The sequence below is a fragment of the Thermobia domestica genome, chromosome 8 (assembly GCF_964235325.1).
Source record: "Thermobia domestica chromosome 8, izTheDome1.hap1.1, whole genome shotgun sequence".
NCBI lineage: Eukaryota > Metazoa > Arthropoda > Insecta > Zygentoma > Lepismatidae > Thermobia > Thermobia domestica.
In genome coordinates, this window is record NC_137461.1 from 63081045 (window position 1) to 63106305 (window position 25261).

Below are 25261 nucleotides of genomic sequence, written 5' to 3' on the forward strand. Positions count from 1 at the left end.
AGTATAGCCGATTTCCTTTCAAGGGTTGGAAACCATCTAGAATTCTATACAAAAGACGATAATACAATGGAAGTCGTAAAGGATCATAATAAAACAGTAAATTTGTCTTTCATTAATTTTTGGCAAAATCCTGTGTTTAATGTGCCTCTTACAGATCACCAGAGGAAGGATCCTGAATTAAGAGAGATTATCAATAGGTTAGAGCGAAAGGAAGAAGTTCCTCCGTATGTATTAAGAAATAAGATCTTGTTTAAAAGGACAAAAGGTAAAGGGAATAATGGATTTAGAATTGTAATACCTAATTCTTTAATTCAGTTGATCATTGAGTATTCTCATTGTCCAATAATTCATGGTGGGCATATGGGATATCGAAAAACCATTGCTAAGGTCGCTGAAAAGTATACCTGGCCTACTTTATATTCTGACATTAAGAATTTTATACAATCTTGTCATTTGTGCCAAACCTGTAAAGATTCCAATCGAAAACCTATGGGTCAATATTTTACAAAAAAGGTAATGCACCCAAATTATACTTGGTTTATTGATATTGCGGGGAAATTGCCTAGTAGTTCTGGATTTGAATATATTTTAATTGTCACTGACGCCTATAGTCGTTTTGTCTTTTTAGAACCTTTAAGACGACTAACCTCAAAAATCATCTGTAATAAGTTACAGGAATTATTTCTTCGATACGGCTTTCCTGGTAAAGTCCTAAGTGATGGCGCTTCTTATTTCGTGAGTGATTACTTCTTAAAATTCTTGTATAGCTATGGTATACAGAGTGTAAAATTCTCCCCATATAACCCACAATCGAACAGAGCCGAACGTACGGTGAGATCGGTTAAAAATTTAATTCGTATTTATGTTGATAAATCTCAACAGAATTGGGCCCAATTACTATCTAAAATTGCTTTTACTATTAACATAAGTATGAATGAAACTACTGGGACCAGTCCATGTGAACTTTATATGGGACGGAAATTTTACCATCCATTAGATGTTAAATGGTTGATGGATTTAGATCTTTTAGACGACGACCAGGATAAAGAGCAAAAATTAGTCAATATAAATAATAACATTGAACGCGCTTGGAAACATAGTGCGAAAGTATATAGTCAAAAACATAATCCTGTTAATTTAAATATTGATGATTTAGTATTGGTTGAAAGGTTCATGAAAATTTCAGCAGAGAAACATTTCAATCCAAAGATCGCCCCTCAGTGGCAAGGCCCATACCGCCTTATTTCTAAACCTACACCAAATACAGTTTGGCTAGAAAATATTGAAAGACCATATGTTCATATAAAACGTCATGTTCGTTTTTGTAAGAAATATTTTCCACCAAGACAAGTTAATCAACCTAACCCATAAGGTAACACAGAAAAAAAATGATGATTTGATTTGAGAATTGAGGTTAACTAAATTATTAATATTTCATTTATATATATATTTTAGGATGTTTGTTCGAACAAAATTTTGTGTGTTGTATATTTTTTTTTATTCCTGCAGGAATGCCTCGTCCGAGAAGGTGAGAGGTCAACCCTTTTCATTTTGTAAATACCTCATCATCATCCTTTGTGTATGTTGTGTAAGGAATTGGAAAAATTACTGTAGAAGTTTGTAAAGAAGGCGTTAGCATTTGAATATTTATGGAAGATTTGGTAATGTATTGAAAAAATTTTATTATTCAACTTGGGATTTGTTATTGTTAGGAATTTTTTTTTGACCGACCTTCGGATATTATGTAACCCTCCCAAGTTTCATAATAAAATGAAATTTTGTAAATGGAAAATTTTTGTGAGATGAAACTCCAGTTTACTGTTAAGTTGGTTCTTTCTCTTGGAGTTGGAAGCACTGCTTAACCTTCGGTTGGATTGCGCGAGTCGTCGATCGGGATGACGTCACGTTGCAGCCGAGGTTCTCGCTCGAAGACGAAAGCGCTTTGCAGTGTATAAAATGAGGTAAGAGTGATAGGTCCTCTGAATGAAAAAAAAATGGGTCGTTAAAATTAATATTCTTTCCGTATAATCGTATAATTTTGTTAACTTCTTTTGAAATCTATAACAGTTCCTGGCTATGGTTGTTATTCAGAAGATATCATTATTATTCAGTATATTCGGAAGTATTTATTTCTAAAATATTGCGAAAGAGAAGAAAAAAAAGTAAAATAGTTATTCGATCAGTTAATGTACATGGTTTTGTGTAGGCAGAGTTATGCCTTTTTGTTAAAACATGTTGAATCTTGTTTTCCTTGAAAAACTAGTTAAAAGTCGCTAGTCAGGAAAATTGAATATATTGCTATTACGGAAATATTCAGGCTAATAGAGACTTTAAATGAATGATTTGTCTTTGGTCCGCTTTGATAAGGAAAGAAAAAAAAGAGGAATCTATAGAGTTACAGATGAGCTGTTGCTCGTAACTCATGTATCTTGACCCATATATAAGGAATCTTTTCCTCCCACATTTTCATTCCAAAGAAAGCCACTTTGCAGTAACTTCGAGTTCCATACATTTTGATGAAATTATTGTATAGGTTTCTAAATTCTATATTTGGATTTACGATTGGTTATAGTATTTACTTCAGAAACTTTTGTCACTTGGAAAAAAAAAAACTTTTGGAAAATTAATGTTGCTTGCTAACGGCGATTTCGATTAATGATATTATTGCTTGTTAAAATTGTTGAATGTTTTCTATATTACTATTTATATATCACGTTTCGGATTTGTTATAATAAAATTTTCCATTTTGTTAGAAAACTTTTTACATTTACAAGTAGTTGTAGAGATATTCCTGATTATCTTAATAGTGATATTTTGCATACAGTATAAGCCTTTTCCAGTATTGAACCTCACTCTTCACGTCGTCATTATTCTCAGCCGTGGGGGAGTGGAATTCTCCTTTCTCTCTCCTTTTAAAATTCTTGTATTCTAAAGGGGGAAGTGGGGTGACGTCCGTTCTCGCAGGACTGTGGGTAGTGGGGGCTATTTAAAGATTATATGTGTATCGTTCATCCGTTACAGTCTACATGGTATAACTGTGCAACTCGGATTCCACGTTAATCAGTAGGTCTACGTCTCATATAGCCCCGCTGCTGAACGGGACGTTAAACTCAAAATCAACTCAATTTGAAACTGAAAGATTCATTTCTTTCATTTGATTGGTTTGGATGAATTTAAGACTATTATCTATTTATTTTAAGACTATTATAGTCCTATAGAAGTTAAATATAGTACATATATGACTTCTATAGGACTACAATACTAGCTCTAGATTAGACAATATGTTAGCAGAAAGCCAGAGCTTCGCTAAAATGCCAACAGATGGCAGTGGAAGTTCTAGTGACAAAAGAGACAGCTATCTTGTTCCCGAATTTATTTATAGTACCTTTTGAGTTAATTTCTGGGAAGCAAAGAAAATATTACTTTCACCACTATTACTTTAACCCAGCGTTTCCCAACCTTTTTCAACTTGCGGCACACTACGGGTGTAACTTGAATTCTCGCGGCGCATTCATAGATATTATTATTATTATTATTATTATTATTATTATCTGCAAATATAAAATATCATGCTAATTTCTTTTTCTGTGATTACTGATCTCCTTCTCACAGAGATGAAAGCTCGATCACTGGTTTTCCCCTATGCTAATTCATTATGCTTATTTTTTTATTCTAATTTTAAAATAGAAAACAATTGCAATGAAATATAGGACTCAGATTTTTAAAAATACGCTTTCTTTTTCGAAAACTGTATCCAACCTTTCACTAAGAACGAAGATCACTAAATAACGAACGAACAAACAAATGTCTTGTACTTTTAACTTTGCTGTTTTAACCAAAACCGGTGCATATTATTGCAATCACACAACTTGCGATGCGTCGAAGTCAAAACACACCTGTTGAACAAAGTGTTGTTCTGTCATTCACATGCGAATGAGTGTCCTACGAACGTTCACTTGACGCGTACCATACAAGTGCTTCCATTTCTCGGTGTTAGTATGACTCTCAATTGAAGAATAACATAGCAGCTAACCGTGGTTGTGGAAATGTGTACGAGCCGAAATACTGTCTGCTACACAGTAATAAATGTAGAATAATATATTACAATTACAGTATTTTTTTCCATGGTAGAAATTCATAGTAATGTGAAATACAAAAATATACCTTTTTTTCCTATGTCTTGCAATTTGGTTGCTATAGAACTAATAATTTTGTTTTGATTTTCTCGCAGCACAGCAGCGGTCCATTCGCGGCACACCAGTGTGCCGCGGCACACCGGTTGGGAAACGCTGCTTTAACCTGTTCACATGTAAGTGGAAACTCCTCCTTCCATCCAACAGAAATGTTTCGATTCACTACTGGCTTTTAAGTTTGACATGTTATTATTATGGAACTTAAGCATCATGAAACAATGACATTTATGAATTTATTAACATCATACTAAATATATAAAATTCTGGTTTCACTATTGTCTAAGAACAATGTGATCCTTACCCACTAAAGTTGAATTCTCTTTTACAGAGTCTACACACTTCGAAGACTGTGACACGTGGTCATGCACTTTAGGCAGGAAAGTTGACACGGCTTCAGCCCTTCTAGTACAGTGTTATCGAAACTGAATTCTGCTTATCTGTAGTATGTTTCATTTGCGATTGCCAATGTTAAAAAGATTTTAAAAAATAATTTATTACAAAAAGTAATTGCACAGTCGTGTTCAAAAATTTTGCTTCGCAGGAGCTTTGTAGCCTATTTATTTTTAACTCACTAGGGATGATTCCATACCGTGACCAAGTACCTGGGGAAAACCTATATATCGTCTGAAATCTCTTACCATGAGAAGTACGAAACCGTTTTCAAATCACGGGCAAACCCGCAACTTGACCGTATAAGGGGCCAGTTTGTTGGTGTTTGTGACCCTATGTATGGTACATACGACAGAAATAAAAATAAATGTTTCGATGCATCACATATAAGCCCCTAAGCTCATCATGTTCTTGTTTGGCTCACTGCTAGAACGTGACTCGAGTAAGGGTTTGATAATATCACTTTGCACCCAAACATACCCATTTCGTCAGTGTAGCCAACGAATTGTAAATACAACGTGGCAGATGGTATCTGTCCACTCGATGTATATCCATGAAAACGAGGTACAAACATCATTCGTCACTAGAGAAAATATATTTTAGACATATTCCTCTCCCAAGAACCCCAGTTTGTCAGTGTTGCTAACCAAGTATAAAAATAAGAAATTGTAAAACAGGTTCCATACGATGAGACGTTTATACACCAGGCTTTGCAGAAACATCACACGAACTTATAGCAATAAGATGTTGAGTGTGGCCGTCTCGCAACCATTCTAGGTTGTCAGTGTTGCCAACAAATGTAAACATCACAATGTTGAAAATAGCGTGAATGTCATTGAACGAATATATGACAAAAGTGATAGAAGCAGCATTTAACAATGGAGAGTGTTCCCATCTCCCAAGCACCTCAGTGTGGCGGATATAATTAGACTGTGGCCCATACTAGGTTTGTAGTATGTACTTCATGCAAAAATCTTGAATGTTCGCATTGGGGTGCTTGGGAGACGGGGACATACACTATGTTTTCCATTGTCTAATGCTGCTTCTGTCACTTTTGTCATATATTCTTTCAATGGCAGTCACGCCATTTTCAATATTGTGATGTTTACATTTGTTGGCAACACTGACAACCTAGATTGGTTGGGAGACGGCCACACTCAACAGCTTTTTGTTATAGTTCGTGTGATGTTTTTGCAAAGCCTGGTGTATAAACGTCTCATCGTACGGAACCTGTTTTACAATTTCTTATTTCTATACTTGGTTGGCAGCATTGATAAACTGGTGTCCTTGGAAGAGGAATATGTCCGAAGTATTTTTTTCTCTAGTGACGAATGATGTTTATGCCACGTTTTCATGGATATACATCGAGTGGTATAGAAACCATCTGCCACGTTGTATTTACAATTCGTTGGCTACACTGACGAAATGAGTACGTCTGGATTCAAAGTGATATAATCAAACTCTTACCCGAGTCACGTTCTAGCAGTGAGCCAAACAGGAACATAATGGGCTCAGGGGCTTATTCATTTTTATTTCTGTAGAATATACCATACATAGGGTTACAAACACCAACAAACTGTCCCCATATAGGGTCAGTTTGCGGATTTGCCCGTGATTTGAAAACGGTTTCGTACTTCTCATGGCAAGAGCTTTCAGACGATATATAGGTTTTCCCCTGGTACTTGCTCCCGGTATGGTATAATCCCTAGTCAGAGCCCTGCAAAGCCAGGCCCGGCCCGGCTGAATCTGTATTCTGTGCCCGGCTCGACCCGACCCGGCCCGAATTTCGAGCCGGAAGGAAAACGGGCCGGGCTCTCACCAGGAAGGGCACAAACGGGCCGGACCCTAAACTGCCAAGGCACAAACGAGCCGGGCTCTAAACGGGCCAGGCGTAACCGGCCTCAGAACAACCAAGTCTGATAAATCAAGTCAATCCTTCAATACTCAATGGAAAATGAGAAATGTGTCGTCATAACATTGCAATGTCTATTTGTCCTTCTCGAATGAGAAAAGCGTGTGAAAGGATACTCAAAGTTTGCTTTCTATATCCTTATTCTATCTATTTGGTATCTGTGGTTGCTCTGTCTAGTCATGTTTATTATATAATACAGCTCATTGACATAAGAGCCTTATACAGTTATATAGTAATAAGAGAGATTAAATAGAGTTTGGGCAGATGCGTCTGCCAGTAAGATCACAAGAAGTGGCTAAGTAGTGGAGGAAAAAAGGTATTGAATGAATAGTCAGTTTCCCAAACATTACGATTAACATAGGCTGACAACATGGGTTTCCGATCCGTCTTCGTAGTGTCCCGTGTCCGGTTCGGCCCTATAGCATTTGTGTCCGACCCGGAATGTACCAGGCCCGGTTCGGCCCGGAATGTGCCCAACCCGGTTCGACCCGGTTACGGCCTGGTCCAGTTTGATATACTTTAAACGGGTAAGGCCGGGCCAGGTAATCTACCGGGCCAAACGGGGGCTCTGTTTTAACTCCACATAGGATTTCACTTAGTTAATTATAAACTGTATTCTTCATCTTTCTGAGCTGTTTCTTGTTAGTATACGCATAACTACCATCTGCGGGTGATAATAGAGTTCATTGAAAAATAAGGTAGATGTCCTAGTTATATATATATATATATATATATATATATATATATATATATATATATATATATATATATATATATATATATATATATATATTACTTAGATCCAGTTTAGGCGAATTGTTACTGTACGTTCGACTTTAGTATGCTCGTTCAATTTCCAGTAGGAGCACTAAAACTTTCCGATGCCGACCCAGAATCATAAGACAATTGGAAAGCTGATTGAATTAAGAGGTAGCCAACTTCAGTCTAGACGGCCAGAAATAACGGCGCATGGGAGATCACCAGGCTTCACCCAATTAAATGTGTTCTTCTTAGCTGGTCATAAGTCAGCTGTAGCGCCGGGGAGTTTACGTTAGTACCGTATTTCTTTTTATCTTTTACTTAATTTCATCAGTATCTCAATACTGTGTAACTAAAGAATACTGAAAACATTATGACTTCTTTATCATCTCATCTGTCCCTCTTATAATCACTTCTAATTACAAATTATCTCTTTCAAGCTGGCGCCATTTCTGCTTCTACTTTTAGTTTACGTCCAAAAATATCTACTTCTACGCATAGATGCGAGAATATTGAAGAAACGCAGTTGCCCAGCGCATAGTTTGGCAACATTGTATCTTTACCAGCTGTGCGCCTGCGGAGTCTCTCTTCCCCTTTTACATTTACAGTTGGATATGTGTCGTCGCCTAATGCAGCGTACATGAGTGAGAGTTGCAGTGAGTGGTGTTGGAAATAGTGTGCATACCGTATTGAATAGCGACATTTGAAAAAAATAATAACAAGGAAAGACACAATTTTGTGATTTATTTGTTTGTGAATCGAAGTCTAAATTAATTAAAAAGCGAACATGGGGAAGAGACTGCAAACTGTAGCGGCTATGACGTGCATGAAGACGCTGCTAATGCTGTTTAACTTTTTGTTTTGGGTGAGTATTTCTGTTTCCTTTCCAGATTGACCGGCTTCCTCCGAGAGCTCGAGAAATGAATGGTATCCCATATGGTTCATCTTTCCGAAGACAAATATTAGATTTTTCGCCCTATTTTCGTTACGAAAACCTTTTTTTAAAAAATCCATAATATTAATGGGAAAACTGTAAGATGCAAGTGTAAAAATTCGGTTATTAAAACGATTATTAGGATTAGAAAAAACTAAAATGTTGAAGAAAGGAAAAATAAAGTGGGCGTAATTTGTATAACAACTTCGTCAATGAAAATACGTGTATTTAATGTGTGTATATTTGGCCAGAATAGAAATATAGTAATATAGAAAAGTGACATTCATTTTGAAGATGTCGCATTCAAGGCATGACAGCAGGATATCTTCCTATTGAGTTATAGATATACAATGTAGTGAATTGTGAAAAAATTTCTATAGAGAGACACGTAAGATGTGAGTGCTTAGCACTGGATATTGAGCAAAAGATTTTGAATAGAAGTTTTTACAAATTTGGGAACAAATATTTTCGTATTTTCTAAAGAAAACTTTGTCTTTTATATTATTATTATTATTATTATTATTATTATTATTATTATTATTATTATTATTATTATTATTGGAAAAATAAAATCTTTAACATCCCATACTTATGCTCTTTAGACTAAATGAGACAGATGCAGTGTTTCTTCCAGACATATTTTTGGGGGTCACCCCCTCCCCCCCGGAGCTCTGAGAGTGCCCCCGGAGGAAACAAAAATAATACGTCTCTGATATAATAATAAATAGAATAATACAATCAGTGCCCTTCCGAATACAGTACTAAATATGCCCCTCGGAGCATTTTTTTCTGAAAGAAACACTGGACAGATGATTAATTAAATTGTGTGATTATGAAATACTTAATTGGAAAAATGACAATGTGAAATGTGAAATGGGAGAACCCCGAAAAAATCCAAGGACACAATGTAGTCCACTACAAACTCACAGTGTCTCTTAATCGAACCAGATTATTATTATTATTATTATTATTATTATTATTATTATTATTATTATTATTATTATTATTATTATTATTATTATTATTATTATTATCCAGCCTTTTGTTGCAAATAAGCAGCAGGCGAACTTCCACAGTTTTGTCAAAATGAAAACGATATTTCAGCCAAGTAGCAATACTTTTCTTTCTTCGCTTTGCTAAATAAATAAAAGCTATAACAGAGCTTATTTATTTAACAGTACAGGTACCAAGGGCGTCGATTTCTATGTAAATTTGGAGGGGAAGGCATTCAGATGCAGAAGGTATATATATGAGGATTTTTAAGACAAATTGCATTCAAATTATGCCAAATATGGTATATTCATAAATACAATAGGGGTCCCACATGAGCTTTGGGGGACCCGGGCCCCCCAGGATCGGCGTCCTTGACAGGTACCATTAATATCTACTGTATGCAGTATTAGACTGCTTTTGTTCGTTTCGGAATACCTACATTCAGGGGTAAAAGTGAGAGGAAACGCGGGTGGACGTCGTCCTCCCACCTCCAAAAAATTTGTACGGCGTCCCCCAGTTCCTAAAAAAATACAATGGGCAAAGATAGGCAGGGGGACGGTGTGACGTCATGCCGTTATCTACCGTCCCCCCTACTTTTTCAGATCCACTTTTACCCCTGCCTACACTGAAATGTTAACTAGTTTTATTATCTAGGTATTTGCTATTTTTCGAATATTGTTTATTTTACACTTGTTTCCCAGTTATTTACTACATGTATAATATAACAAGAGTTGTATATTTGTATGGATATAGTTAATTATGCAACTCAGTTATCAGTTACGCAATATAAACAGAGCATTTCGCAGAATTCTGCCATACAGAACACACTGAAAAATGTCATGCACTTTTGTTTAATTAAACTATGTTTACGTAACTTGTTACAATCACGTACGGTATAGTGCCGTCTCATCCCATACGTGGTATTTTACCTGTAACTCCGGAATGTATTAACCAATTTTGAATTCTTTGTGTGTAAAAACAATTTTTTTCTCGTATGCTCGTGGAAAATTCTTTCTTCTTGATCAAGTTATTAACACGCATGCTTCTTGTGCTTGTGGACCCGCGTTCAATCCTTGGTGTGGATGTTTGCCTTAGATGCAAACTCACTTCAGATCCCATTTTTTAAAACAGAAAGACCTGCCTCGTATAGCCTCGGAAGTGAAAAGGAGCGTTAAAAAGTCTAATCTTTTAGGTAATGAACCAAATGATACTCAAGAGGCCAGTGGTGATTCTTGAGGAACGTCACTTCGGTTAAAATTAAACTTTTATCGTTTCAAACTAAAGAAAGAAAACTTTGGGCCTTATGCAGAGTCGTTTTGACGCGTTATTAGTGCCATACTAAAGAGTACGACTAACATATGTTTCCTGCAGTAGCCAGGCGTTTAGTATGATGCTAATCATACGTCAAAACGACTCTGTATAAGGCTTTTTTTGTTTTAATGCTTGTATACAAGAATTAGTAGAGGAAGATTTTGTTCTCCTAGTTTGAAGCGATAGTACGTAGTGTAAAGTTTACCAATGTGTCTTTCCTCACAAGCCGGCATTGTGTGAGACCTGAGTTGGATTCCTGGTGGAAACTTATGTCATTCGGATTTCACGTTTAGCTATCGGTCTAGGTCTCATATAGCCTCGGTGCTGAACTGCAAATCAACCAACCAACGAAATCGAAATAAAATTGCTTTATTAATTTTCTTGTTATAGATTTGCTATTGTTTCAGCATCGAGACGGTGTAAGACGTGGACCTATAGCTTAACATGAGTCCAACCGGGAATCGAACAAGAAAAATAAAGATTAGCTTCTGTTTTCACGTTATTGACATGCACAGGTTTAGTATCCATTCATACCAAAAAACTGTAGTTTATTAATTGGCGGTTTCCTAAGATTTTTCTAGAAATGCGTTTTCATACTGGTATGATATGCTTCAAATTTCTAAATCTAAGAATTATTGTACCGATTGCCAGAACATAGCACTTTCATTAGAGATGTCAGTAAAGAAAAAAATCGATGAATATTACCTATGCAATGTTGGATGCAGGAGTGATTTCCCCCGGGGGAATTTCAAAACAAAGAGGGTATGAAAAAGTAGTACTGCAAAAATATTAGTAGGCGTGGAAGACCAGGGTTCGATTCCTAAGCTTATGTGGTTCGGATTCCACGTTAATCGTCTTATATAGCCTCCCTGCTGAAAGGGACGTTAAACTCAAAATCATCATCATCATCATCAAAAATATTAGTAATCCTCATTGAGCACGATCCAAGTTATGGCCACGGGGAGAATTTCCCAACTCAATCTACCCTCTGATATCATCATTGGTTGGATGTCTTGACATTTAGACGTAGGCTGGCTGCAATAGCTATACTCAAAGCAAATTAAGAAATGGATCGATTTTTAGAAGTGAGTATTTTGGTGAGACTCATTAGAGATGAGGTCGAAATGAAAGATTCGGTTAAGTTGATCAAAATGAAATAATGTGGTAGTTGTTTACTGCATTAGCAATTTTTGTTTCAGAAGAATAACTTCAATCATGATATATGTACTTTTAGGTTAGTTTAAGCAGTAGATTAATTTGAAGTCCGGTTAATGTATTGTTTCTAGATTACCTGAAGATTTTATTTATGGGTTTAAATTACTTAATAATTCATTTATTAACGTATTTCTTCCTTGTCTCCCTGTAATCGAATCGTTGGTGCACATACTTTTGAAGAGCGTACACTGCAAAATAAATAAATAAATAAATAAATAAAAATAAAAATAAAAAAAATAAATCAGTGTTCGAACATTTTTTTTAGAAACGACCTTGGTCATTGTTCAACATGTCTCCCAAAATGTCATAAAGGGGTTCTATTAATGAACAAAAATGTCTAGAATATGTCCTAACCAAAGATGTTATAAATAGAGGATCTGCCCATATGTATCTTCATCCTATTAAATTGATGAAGCCAAAAAACAATCGAACATCGGCACGTCTGATCGACTACTCTCGTTTATGCCATCGTCTGATTGGATACTTTAGTTTCCGCCATGATTGTTGGCTCAAAACATTGCGATCCTATTGGGCGGAGTGGGCAGAGTAGGGGTGACGAAACTGTGACGCATGGCTTCAAGATTTTGTTGTATGGGCAGATCCTCTATTTTATAAGATTCTTGGCCCTAACAGTGGTTAATAGAAACTTTCCTAAGAGTGTTCAAAATATACCTGAACTTCCGAGTGTTCAATGAGCATAGTGATATAAATGACTTGAAAATGTATAAATGGCAATGTCTAAAGTCTTTTAATATTATCCAAACGACATTTCTGTGCCTGTATACTCATTGAACACATCAGATGTTCAGGTGGGCCTACATTTTGAACACTTAGATTAGTTCCTATCAATGTTTCCTTCAGAAAAAGATGTTCCAAATGGCACACTTAGTATTCGGAGGGACACCTATTATTATTACACGGTACTATTCTATTTATTAATATACTATAGACGTATTATTTTGATCTCCTCCGAAGGGGGGCACTCTCAGAGCTCCAGCGGGGCAATGCCCCGCCCAAAATATGTCTGGAAGAAACACAGGTTCCTATTAACCATTGTTAGGGGACATTCTAGACATTTTTTCTTCATTAATAGAACACTTTAGAACATATTTGGACATGTGAAACAAGGACTAAAAAGCCGTTCCTAAAAAATGTCCAAATCGTATTCAAACACTAATTTGTTTTTTGCATCGTAATACAGAGCTACTTGATTCCTAATGGAACACTGTTCTCAGTGTTAACCCAGAAATCATAAATGTAATTCGGTTTTCGAATTGATTTGGATTTAACTATTGTGGCACAAAACCGGTTTTTCGGTTTTAGTTTTTAGAAAAACCGAAACAGGTTTTTAAGGTTTTGATTTCAAAATCGTTCAAATCTTCTGTCAAAAACTGATTTCGATTTTGAAACAGGTTCGATTTTCTATCAAAAATCGATTTTGGTGAAAAACAAGTTTTTGAAAGATGGAACTGTAAAGAGCAAATGGATCAAAGATAAGTAAAGGAGGGAAACCTATGTAGATGCTTTCTTCACGAAGCAAACGTATTGTTTGGAGCTGAAAATATGAGTTTTAGATCCTTGCACTTAAGTTGAGAGCGGAAGTGATGAAATCATTTAACTTTGACTTGATTTGATTTTAGTTTAGCGTCCCTTTTAGCAGCGAGGTTATATGAGACGTAGACTCCGAACCGAACCACATGAGCTCTCGCCGGAAATCGAACCTGGGTCTCCCACACCAAAGGCGCGTACACTAACCACTTAGCCACGAGAGTGCATTTAACTCATCCGCATAGAAGAATACCGACTACCCGGCCTAATATTGTGGAAGGACAGACCGGAGTTCCATAGTTACTCACTTCCTGTCTTACCGGTACTATTAAAAACACTAAAAAAAAAAAAAAAAAAAAAAGCTAAAACCTGCTCTTATTCATATTCTCTGACCTCTAAGTACAGGCCAACAGTTTATAAATGTTCACTATGTATTCCACTCTACGTTTTTTTTTTTTTTTTTAAAAAAAAAGAAACTTATAGAAAAAGGAATGGCATAAACCACCACCCTCTTTACCTATCTGATATACACAATTTTAAACTAAATAATATATTAACGTCTGTAGTCCTAATTCTTGAATAAATAATGTAAGTCTAAAAGAGCCAAAACTTACAGCTTTTAGTTTTTGAAAAAAAGTTCTTGATGGTTTTCCTGGGAATCGCGTTTCTGTGAAGGCATTACAAGTCGAGTAAGTCTTTCAAAAAAATATTGTTCATTTTATTACGGGCTTTATCTCCCCCCTTCTCTCTCTCTCTTTTTTCTTTCTTTCTTTCTTTTTTTCTTTTTCTGTTTTTTTTAAGTAAGCCAGGTAGTACGGAGGCCGGATAGTCGAAAGTCAACTGTATTTCTATCCAATTCAGCAGAGCAAATGTGAAAAGCATGTTTATGTATTCAATGTAATTAAATTGCATACAGTACGCGTCCAAGCCCTAAATGAAATTATCCATCGTTATGCTTGTAGGAAAATTAAACAACATCCGGTGGTAAATTGTGGTTGAAAATTAATAATGTAACAGTACCTTCACTGTTAGATTTTCCGTGTCTGCTTTTGTGAGTGTGTGTGTGTGGGTCTGAAAATGAAAGAGAGAGAGAATTTTTTCCTTTATTTACTTCATGAGGTTTCGTGAGGCTACAATTGATAGGAAACAGAGATTGTGGAGCTGTTGTTCGCTCTGTTAATTCAAAGGTCACATCACAGCATGAAAGAAAGAATTTATCATATTAAGGCATAAAATATAAATTACTTCAGAACATTGACTTGTAAGCGTTGAAGATTGAAGGTGACAGTGATATTCCTGTCTGTTTCCTTGTTTATATATTTTCTTCTGTTATTATTTGTTGAGCTAAAAGGAAGATATTGCCTCAGTTAAATTGAAAGGTGTTTGCTGAACGAGCCAATGATGATAGAAGTATGATAGAAAGGTCTTCTTAACCGTTGTAGTACAGCAGCCTAGTACTTCTTTATTATTTTAAAGGACTTTGTTTTACATAATATTAAAATCTTTATGTAATTAAGCTGTCTGTTAGGAGAAGCAGAATTTCAAGAACTACGTGATCGATAATAATAAATTTTAGTAGGATATATAGGGCCAAACGTTAGGAATCGTGTGCGTTGATGGAAGTGAATCGTTCAGTAGATTACAAATTATAAACAATCAAAACCAGGTTCCTATAGGGGAGTAATTATGAATACCATCCTTCTTTGATAGGTTACCCGCAGTGGTGTTGAGGTTAGCGGGTTGGCATAATGCTCAGGATGCAAAGTAGTAATCTGTCCGTGAAAGAGAACGTTAAAATGAAACTATAAACTTTCCACGTGACAGATCAAAAGACTTTAAATATTTTACATTTTAATTCATATATCTAGATATATATATATATAAAAATGAAAGTGACTATATTTGTGACTTCATATCTCTTAAACCACCCGACCGATCTCGATCAAATATTCAACATAGATATGGTACAATCCGCGGCAAAAAACCTGCAACATGAGGATGTAAGTTTATTGTGAAACTACGCCTAACAGCACAGGGAATGAACATAACGTCTAAGTAAAACGAATAACGCCAGGATAAACGTCCGCCTCCTACCGTGCACACTTATTTTGGAGCAAAAGACTTCGTCATTTCACAATAAACTTATATGCTCATGTTGCACGTTTTTTGCTGCGGATTGTACAAGCCTGGGATGGTTTTTACCACTTCACTTGAACAGTACAACGTAGGGGAAAGGAGGAGATATATACAAATAAATAAAACTTAACTAGCTGAACCTGCGCTGTCTACTCAGCGCATCGTTCTATTATGACCATGAATCTCCTTCCCACCATGCATGTCACCTTACTCATACAAGTAAAGGATAGGAGACTCACAAAGGAAGTAAATTGCTATATACAGATGTTGGAATGAGTTTGTAGCAAATTTATAGAAGTAACACGATATCAAGTGGAAATATTTTTTCTTATAAATCCATATCCGTCCGAGTACGCTTCATTGCGTCTCTTGAGGCCTTTGAAGTTGCCAGCATGCAATAGTTTTTTTTTTCATTCAGATTTAAGGAAAGCGCCTGCAATGTCCGTCAACCCGCTATACGTAACTTCTCTACTGGTTGCCTAACACCGTAGTTTCGGCCTGCAACAATGTTAATCTTATGGGCTCAAAATGGCCCCTAAAATGTTGAATAGAACAATAACGACACTTTTTTTAAAAAATGAATGAGAACTGGAATAATCTACACAAAATTTGGAATACACTAGTGAAAACAGCACGTTTCTAGCACTTGTAGTTTTTGAGATTTCATTGTTGAAAGGATTGCGGACAAACATATAAACCTAGCATTTTAATATATAGTCTTGAATCTTATATCGCGTGAACTCTTGGATCACGGACCGATCTCGATCAAATTTGCCACACAGATGAGGTTCGAGCCTGCGATGGTTTTAATTATTTCACTTTGATGGTGCAACTTACGTGAGGGGGATATATAAATGAAAGTGGCTACGATTTAATAACTCAATTGAACCACCCGACTGATCTTGATCAAATTTTCAACATAGATGAGGTTGAAATCCGCAAATTGGTGAACTGGAAGAGGAAGTTATATATACACAAATAATTAAAAAGTGACCGATATTAGTGTCCAATCAGTAGTTTTCGAGGTTGTTGAGACGAACAATGACCCTTCCGATACAGTTTTAATCTAAATTCATCCCTTTATGTTCAAATGAAATGTATTTTCCCCATGCGAAGAACGGGTATTCTGCTAGTATTTTATATATTTTTGAGTAACTATTCATCTTAAAGTATTAGATTACTTAATTTAATTTGAGGTAAAATGCTATATTTAAGCCTAACTTGGTAAAATTAAATTAAACTTGTTAAGAAGTTTGGTTTGTCAAAAACCAAACCAAACTCCTTCACATGGTATACATTGCGACACTGCTACTTGTTTTTCGTTTTTTTTTTTTAATTTTCAGTATTGTTGTTCTATGTACAAGCGCTCTTTTAAACATATATCAACAACCACAAATTTGTAGTAGTGTTTCCAACTTCTTACAATCCGTTTTATTAGATTACTTTTCTGTTTGTTAGCGTGAAATCTTGCAACTTTAATTTTACACAGACACACACACTTCTATACTAACTAGAGCTATGAAATTTTGTACAGATGCGTAAATCCGATGACAATACAAAAAGAATAACATTATTTATTTTCTCTAGCCTGAGTCTCGAAACTACGGTCCGCAGGCCAACATTGGCCCGCTACATTTGATTAAATTGTATAATTTTCTAAGTAAATCATGCAAAATAATAATCACATGTTTTTATACGACCAATTAAGAAACGCAATAACTAACATACATAATGAAATTGAATATCGGTACCTTAACTGTAATTAAAGATATAAGATTTATCGTAAAAACTTAAAATGACATAAATGGATAATTCACATAATGAAATTAAGCATTATAACTATAATTCATGAAATTTATGTAGTTGTTACTTGCAGTTGTGGATCAAGTTTACTAATGGAGATTATCAGCAGCGACTCCAAGTATTCATCAGTTAACAGTGATTTTTTTTTTGTATATTTTATTTTGGATAATGTTTTTTTTTTTCTCACAGAGAAGTAGTTCCGAAAGTGGGAAGAATACCACGAGCAAATTTATGGAAGACTCATAAAATTTCTACCAATGATAAATTTGTTTGTTTTCTATAAGATATATATATGGCTATTATTTTAAAAATATCGTAATACTGCAAAGCAATAATGTCCATATGCAGTTTTGGAGCAAGAGCTTCTACGTGGGCATAAAAAGGATTTATAATTAAAATAAAGGAGTTTGCCTGTATTTTTTCCACACATATTTTTGCCACGATCAGTAATCATATTCCTTTTTTTTTTCGATTGAAGAATATTTTTCTGTACAGCATTTTCCACTCATTTAAAAATATCTTAATCTCCAGTGGCCATGCTGTAAATGCTATGAATGTCAAGAAGCACTTCACAGACTTCATATTTTTTTTTTTCTATTTCTCGAATAATAAGTAACAAAAAGAATATCTGAAATATCTGTTGATTCATACAGAGCCAAAGAGAACTACTTACTGTAAGTGTCGATTTTTGTCAGACAATTGAGTTAATATATTTTCTGCAATATCATCCGCTCTTTGAGCCACAGTGTGCTGACAAACTGGTGTTTTTTTTTATATATATAAATAAATCAGCTTTTTCTGCACACGTTTCTTTTGCTGTTGCAATCGTGTAATCCTTGATTAATTTACCGTTACTAAATGGTCCCCCATGTTTCGCTATTGAATGAGCGACGCGGAAACTAGCAAGAGTTACTGCTTCTTGTTCAGCATTTACTTTCTTCTATAACAATTTCTGATATTTCAATCCGCTTTTCAAAGATTCATATTTTTCTAATTGTAGGCTTCCTGTAAATTTGGAGTAATTTTAAGAATGGTTAGTCTCATAATGACGTTTTATATTTTATTCTTTGAGCATTGATATTCTTTCATTGCAAACTATACACATTGCCTTATTCTTGTTATTTGACTCAATCACAAAATATTAATATCCGCATTGTAATTTAAATGGTTTGCACTTACTATCTATCTTTCGTTTCTTTTCCATATTTATACAAATCCACACACACGGCAGATAACTTCAAATCAAAATAATGCCTGTTAATACCATTGCAATCGGTCCCCGAACAATTAACTGATGGATATCATGTTCGTGGGTCTTCTCGGGGTACTCTCGTTTCCTCCCACATTCTCATCCCACCAACCCTTCATAATTCATTTGCCTTAATCGACCGTCTCCCTTAGCCTAAAATGTATGATCGTGGGACGTTGAACTGTAAGATTGCGTTTTCAATAACATTACAAGCCGAGATCCTGAATAAATAAAATGCACTGGTTTTATCTACTCACAATTGAATACCTGTATTTTCACTAGGAAACCATAGTTACAAAACAATAATCGCACTTTATTTCACTTTTCAGATCGCACTTTTAGCTCAGAATTCAAAATTTGGGACTATCCAACTCATAGTTGTCTCCCATATTTATACTAGGCGTTCTCTGTGCGTAGAACATATTCGAAAACGCTCGAAAGTACTCAATCTTCCAGACGAGTAATCACGCAGGAGAACTTTTCCAAAACATAGTCTATTTCTGCTACTCGCTACAAAATGGTGCTGTATACTTCGTCTCACCAAGTTGACGTTTTGTGTATTTCTGCCGCTTCCTACAAGATGGTACTGGCGCTATAATATGATGGTATGGCTTGGCTAGCTCTTGGGCCGTGGGACTTAATGGAGAAGTCAGTGTGGCACTTAGGGTAAAAAGTTTGGAGATTCGTGCTCTACCTTGTTTTACTGTAAGATTAGTACCTGATGTTTATACAACCCAAATCCCACGGAAGTTCAACTGGTTGCAAATGATTAGGCGTTCTGTTGATTTCATATCAACAAGTTTGAGAATTTTTCTTTTCGTAAGGAAAGAAACTATCGCCTTCCACAACGGAAAAATTTTGTATAATTGGTTGATTGAACTGAAGTTTAGGGTTTCTTTCAACACCAAGGCTATATGAGACGTGGACCTATATCCTAAGATAAGAGCTCCTTTGTGGCTAAGCGGTTAGCGTACGCGCCTATGGCGTGGGAGATCCGGGTTCGGGGTGGCAGGAGCTCATGTGGTTCGGATTCCACGTTAATCAGTAGGTTCACATCTCATATAGCCTCGCTGCTGAACGGGACATTAAACTCAAAATCAAATCAAGACCCGAACCCTACGAAACATGCGTGAACAATATTTATCAAAATTATTAAAAAAAAAAAAAAAAAAATCTAGGTAAGAATCTTCCTTGGGAATAGCTCATTACATGAGGAAAAACCGCATTAAAATATCAAGTAGTCTAAAAGGTATTAGTAGTAGCGTTTTGTGCACGAGATGGCGTTAGTGTCTTATAGGAGGCTGACTACTAAAAATTATACAAAACCTAACCATTTTTCTTTTGCCCGGTTTTGAAAGTGAAAAGAGATAATGAAATGTAACTTACCACAATAATAGATAATGTTATTCTACACTCGAAATACGAAATCAAATACGAATCAAAAGAATTTTCAGTGTTGCCATTCATATAAATTAAAGTGTGACAGAATATGAACTACCCAAAAATCTAAATAGGTTAAGGCGGCAGCTAGAAAAATGAAGTCTGCAGCAATTGATGACTTATCATGTTGTCTTGGTTCCTTGTTAACTACTTTTGAAATAGCATTTGTATTTATTTTGTAATAAACAGTACAAAATAAATACAAACATTATTTTAAGAGTCTTAATCCCTTGATTATATGCAACCCGCATTATTTATTGATTATGTGGTTGCCGCATATTTCAAGATAAGATTTCTTCACCAAGCTTTGCAGGAATTATTGATTCTTTTAAATAAATAATTACTTATTAAATTCTTTAGGAATAGTTAATGCGATTAGTGAAAACTACATCGAAATATGCCCAATATTTGCGAGCATACCTACTAACCTACGTACGTACATACATGTCAAACTGAGAATCTTTTTATTTTTTTATTTTTTTGAATTCGGTTAATAAGGATATATTTGTCGGGTAGTTTAGTGTTATTTCCTTATTAACAAAAATTTAGAAAAAAAATGCTTTTTTGTAGGGTAAAATGGACTAAGATTAAATGCATTGGTCGCGAGCGAATTAAATTCTCTAATATTCATAAAAACTTAATCTTAGGAAGAGCGCCCAATGCTCATCATTTTACCCCACAAAAAATTCTTTTTAGTGCATTTTCCTAAAGTCTTCTTAATACGAAAATAACATTGAATTACCCCTCAAAAAAATCTTATTTTAAGGGTGTCGGATATATAAATATTTTTTTACACTTGATTTGGGATCAGAAGTCATAAGTGAACATTTATTTAATTGACGACCTAATTAGTAAAAGGAAATTGTTTTCTCTGAAATAGGATTTACCGAATTCAACTTGTCACTGCCTGGTATTGCAGTTAATTAGAGAACATGACACGAATTGATATATCATAGAGCTTATCGTATTTAAAAACGATCACATAACATTCTCCTAAGCATAGGTAAGAGGCTTGTGTTTTCTTTTCTATTGTGCAACACCATGTTTTGATGTATAGCGAATAAGTAGCCAAGTGATTTATTAGAATGAAGCTGAATAGTATAACAGTTAAGCTTTGTCCTGTCATTGGTAATTTTAGGTTCACTTCAGATTACATTTCTTCGATCATGTTTACAAATGGGTTGAGTTGAATTTCAGTTTAGCGTCCCTTTCAGCAGCGAGGCTATGTGAGACGTGGACCTACTGATTAACGTGGAATCCGAACCACATGAGCTCCCGCCGGGAATCGAACCCGGGTCCACGGAGGAGCTCTGTTTACAAATGGGTTTGGAACAAAACTATTTTTTTCTAAACAATACCGTGAACCTACATACATTTAAAAAAAATGCCTATGACATATTTTAAAGTATGTCCCAACAATGATGGTCCTAACATGAACATAAAGTGAAATTCATGGCTTTATTTGTAACTGAAATATTCCATTTACTAAATAGGCACTCGTTGTTTGGCATAGACGAATTTACCTTTGCCCATACATTTATTTGTAGAGAGGTCATATTTATATTTAGATTTATAAGAAAGAAATAATACTATAAAATTCTAATTCTTCTCAAACCAGTTTTTCATATTTTCAAAAACTTCATTGAAATAGGTTTCTTCTAAGTGCAGCCGACATTTTATTATTCACATTCACTCAGTTTCACATTTGAAAAAAATAATCGTTAAAATTATGTATATTTACAATTATGAAATCCACCTGTATCTATATTTCTATTTTTTTAAAAATCGACACTGGTACTCAAAAGAATATAGAACTGACGGTTAAAAATATTCCATAAGAAAGTGAGAATATCAACCTTGAAGCAAACGCGTTTGCTATTTTGGGAAAATTTTAATCTTTCGCTACTTTCGTGGGAATTATTAAAATTAATGTCATTCGTTCATCCATTTCAGGCCTCCATAATCTCTTTTTTCCTTCCTTAATATTTCTCTGGAAACATCAGTGTCCTAACAAGTTCTTTTTTCCTCCTTGTTCCCATGTTTCAAAGTCTAGTGTTTTTCGATTAGTTTTCGTAATGTCAATGTTTCTGCTCCATACAATATCGTTAAAATTTAGTCGAATCTTTACCATACTTGTAAGTGTTAATAATAACATAATTAACTTTGAAACTCAAACTCCAATTCGATCTTGGCTAACTACGAAGAACACAAAGTTTACATGAATTTTCTCTGCCTAATCTTCCTGTTTATTCTGCTTTTGTGTTTTTTTTTTCAGTGTTAATAATGTATTTGTATTTCTTAAATTTGTATCAGCTTTCTGTTTCTGTCTTAGAAATAAAATTAATAAATGTATCTCTCTATGAAAATAATTGCCTACCTCCAATCGAATGTATTTTCATATCTTTATTCGTAAGTCTGTTCAAGGGTTTTCTCCGGAGCTAATATGTTCGTTTACATGTGGTTTTTACACGGGAAGTTCTTATAATCACTCTTCCGGCGATTTTTTCGTAACGTAACATAGATTTCTTGTCTCACTATGCAACTGTGACCTACTACTTTGTAATGAATAGTAAAAATTATAATTTTTAAAGACCTTTATGCTCCTTTTTTTGAGTGACAAATATAAGAAAGTAATCTGGTGATTATTGGTATTTAAATTGATATCTGTCATATTGAAATAACCTCATCCAGTTTCCTTTCAGGACAAGCAGAAATAAAAACAGCAGCATACGTAGTCGACAGTTTGTTTCAGATCTTGCGCTACTGAAGTCAATTATTCCGAGTGATGGTTTACAGAGTCTCAGTTTTTGATCCATATCACTCAAAATTCGCGTCATTAAAAAAAATCCAAAATAACTATGTTGTGCCTACCGTAGTGTCCTAGAACTCAGCATTGTGAAAAGGCGAGTAGTAGGGTTTCGGTCATGTTATCCACAGCTGAGGGATATGTACTAATTTACTACTACTACTACTACTACTACTATTACTACTACTACTACTACTACTACTACTACTACTACTACTACTACTACTACTACTACTACTACTACTAAGAAGAAGAAGAAGAAGAAGAAGAATTTGACAATCTGTAGGCAGCAGATAGTTGCAGTTGACTTCATTACAGAGTGTCGTACGATAAAATTAAAGGAAAATACAATTTCTTTAATATTACATTGAAGAAGTAAATTATACTAAAGGCAATATGTAGCTCGGGATGTATAACAATATATACTGGCAATGCAGTGATTAAATGCTAATCACGTGGTGTTTTCGAATATTATTTATTTAGTCTTACAGTGCTCTTACATTTTCCAAGTTATTTGTAGCTTTTTGTTAAAACTCCTGTAGAAAGATTTCTAATAACTTCAATGGTACCTTTTATATATACGCATGTGGATAACACTGGCGTACGTAGAAGTTCATCCAGGGGAATTTAAGCTCCCAAGTTCACATAATTTCAGGTATATATATATATATATATATATATATATATATATATATATATATATATATATATATATACCTAATTGTATACATACGTATCTTAATATGATAAATCTTTATTTTTGCGTAATATCTTGCTAAAGTTTGGGATGAAAACTCCGAACTCCCCTTGCGTGTGCCACTGGTAGGTAACATTAAATGATCTTATGCCATTACGTTTTGAAGTCTTCCTCAAGTTTCCTTTTAGCCTTGCATCGTAATTTACTACATTGGTTTGGATATTATAAACATAAAGTTTATCCATAAACAAGCAATTAAAAATGTAAATAAACAAGCAGTTGAAATGTAAATACCGGTAATGCGTCGTATGACTTTCTTCTGTTGCATAAAGACCTCTGTTCCACCAATGAAGTTACTCTATTATATATAAAATTTAACACTATTTCAAAGCTGTTATGTATTTCATTTCAGGTTGTTATGTATTTCAAAGCTGTTTGCTGCTTATCCAAATAAGTTTAGAAATAATCCCTTTTCTGGGGAGGTATCTAAAGATCACTTGGCCTATCCACGGTAAATATCTTTAAAGACATAAAAAAAGCTGGTTTAACAAACAGTCACTCCTCGTATAAATTAGCTAACACGGCATCAGAGGTAGTATTAGGGTTTAAACAATATAGTAATATGAACAATTTTCTCGAATGATAAATAATTATTTGAATAATTGGTGTATTACTAGTATTATTTGTGTAACTGAGCTATTGCGCAGGTTATGTTTAGGATCATGTTTTACCGAACTAACCATTTCTTAGCAAATGCACAGAAGCAGAAAGATGTATTTGACACTGCCCCTCAAATATCGCAGAGTAACCGATTTTGACACAAATTTCAATCTAGCTCCCAGGTACCCATACAATTATTCTACGGGACGTTAATGTCAAGGTGTCAGGACTGTTAGTTCGTAGTTCATAACATTCATGTGTCTGTCTATCAGAGAATCAGAATCAAATGTTGCCAATAGCACTAGAAGTAGAAGGGTGAAATGGATTAAACCCAGTAAGGTGGGAAAACCATCCTACGTCTAGATTCTAACAATGAAAGACTTAAGCATGATGCAATTCCGCCAGTTTTAGCGGCATTATTTGTTTCTTGGTGAGTTCCGAAGACAGGAGCTACACGTGGAACAATTTGTTATGTTTCGTGTTGAACGATTAATAAAAGTATTACAATTTTTGTTTAAATTTCTGAAAGAAGATGATTCAAGGAGCAACCAGATCAACTACAAGGAAATGAACTGAAATACACATTGATGTATGCTTTGTTTACCTAGCAGACGCTTTGTTCGGAACCAAAAATGTGACTTTTGGAACCTTGCATTTGACGCAAATGACGGAAATGACGAAACTACTTGACACATCCATTGACAAAAGTGCAGTCTGCACAATCTTGCTTTGCTGTTGTTGTTTGTTTGAGTTGTTAATTCATTTTTTTTTTTTTCAAAATCATCTCTGTAGGAGACGCGAATCTGTAGTTCAACCTGGGATTCAATACATATGATCTTCAAACGGGGATTCTGAATGGGACCACTCGAGCAGAGCGCTCGTTCACTCGGGAGATCCCTCTTACTATGACGTAATACATATCGTAATATGATAATATATGGACTTAGTGTTTTAATTATAAAATTGCGTGACTTTTAGTTACAAAGTGCGTGATCTTCAGTTGTTTTATCAGCTTATTTTTTCTTTTTTCTTTTCCTGTCTGTATTGTGGATATATTATATAAGCTATCTGAAAGCCAAGATTTAATATATGGTTACTTGCATTAGACATTGATACATAATGTCGGCTAGAGAAAATTGCCTCAAATCCCATTCAATGTTTTTTTCGCTTCTAAATAGAAGTGCATTCTAGAAAATTGTCTTACAAAACAGACCG

General features: G+C 34.9%; 1 protein-coding gene across 1 annotated transcript in view; it reads left to right on the forward strand.

Annotated features, from left to right (window-relative positions):
* Positions 1 to 7842: 7842 nt before the first annotated feature.
* LOC145692959 (tetraspanin-7-like) overlaps positions 7843 to 25261 on the forward strand; it is a 104386-nt gene continuing 86967 nt past the window's right edge. The window contains exon 1 of the mRNA XM_081768554.1: positions 7843 to 8119. Within this exon, the coding sequence (XP_081624680.1) occupies positions 8042 to 8119 (78 nt within the window). The 5' untranslated portion in view covers positions 7843 to 8041. The remainder of the gene's footprint in view (positions 8120 to 25261) is intronic.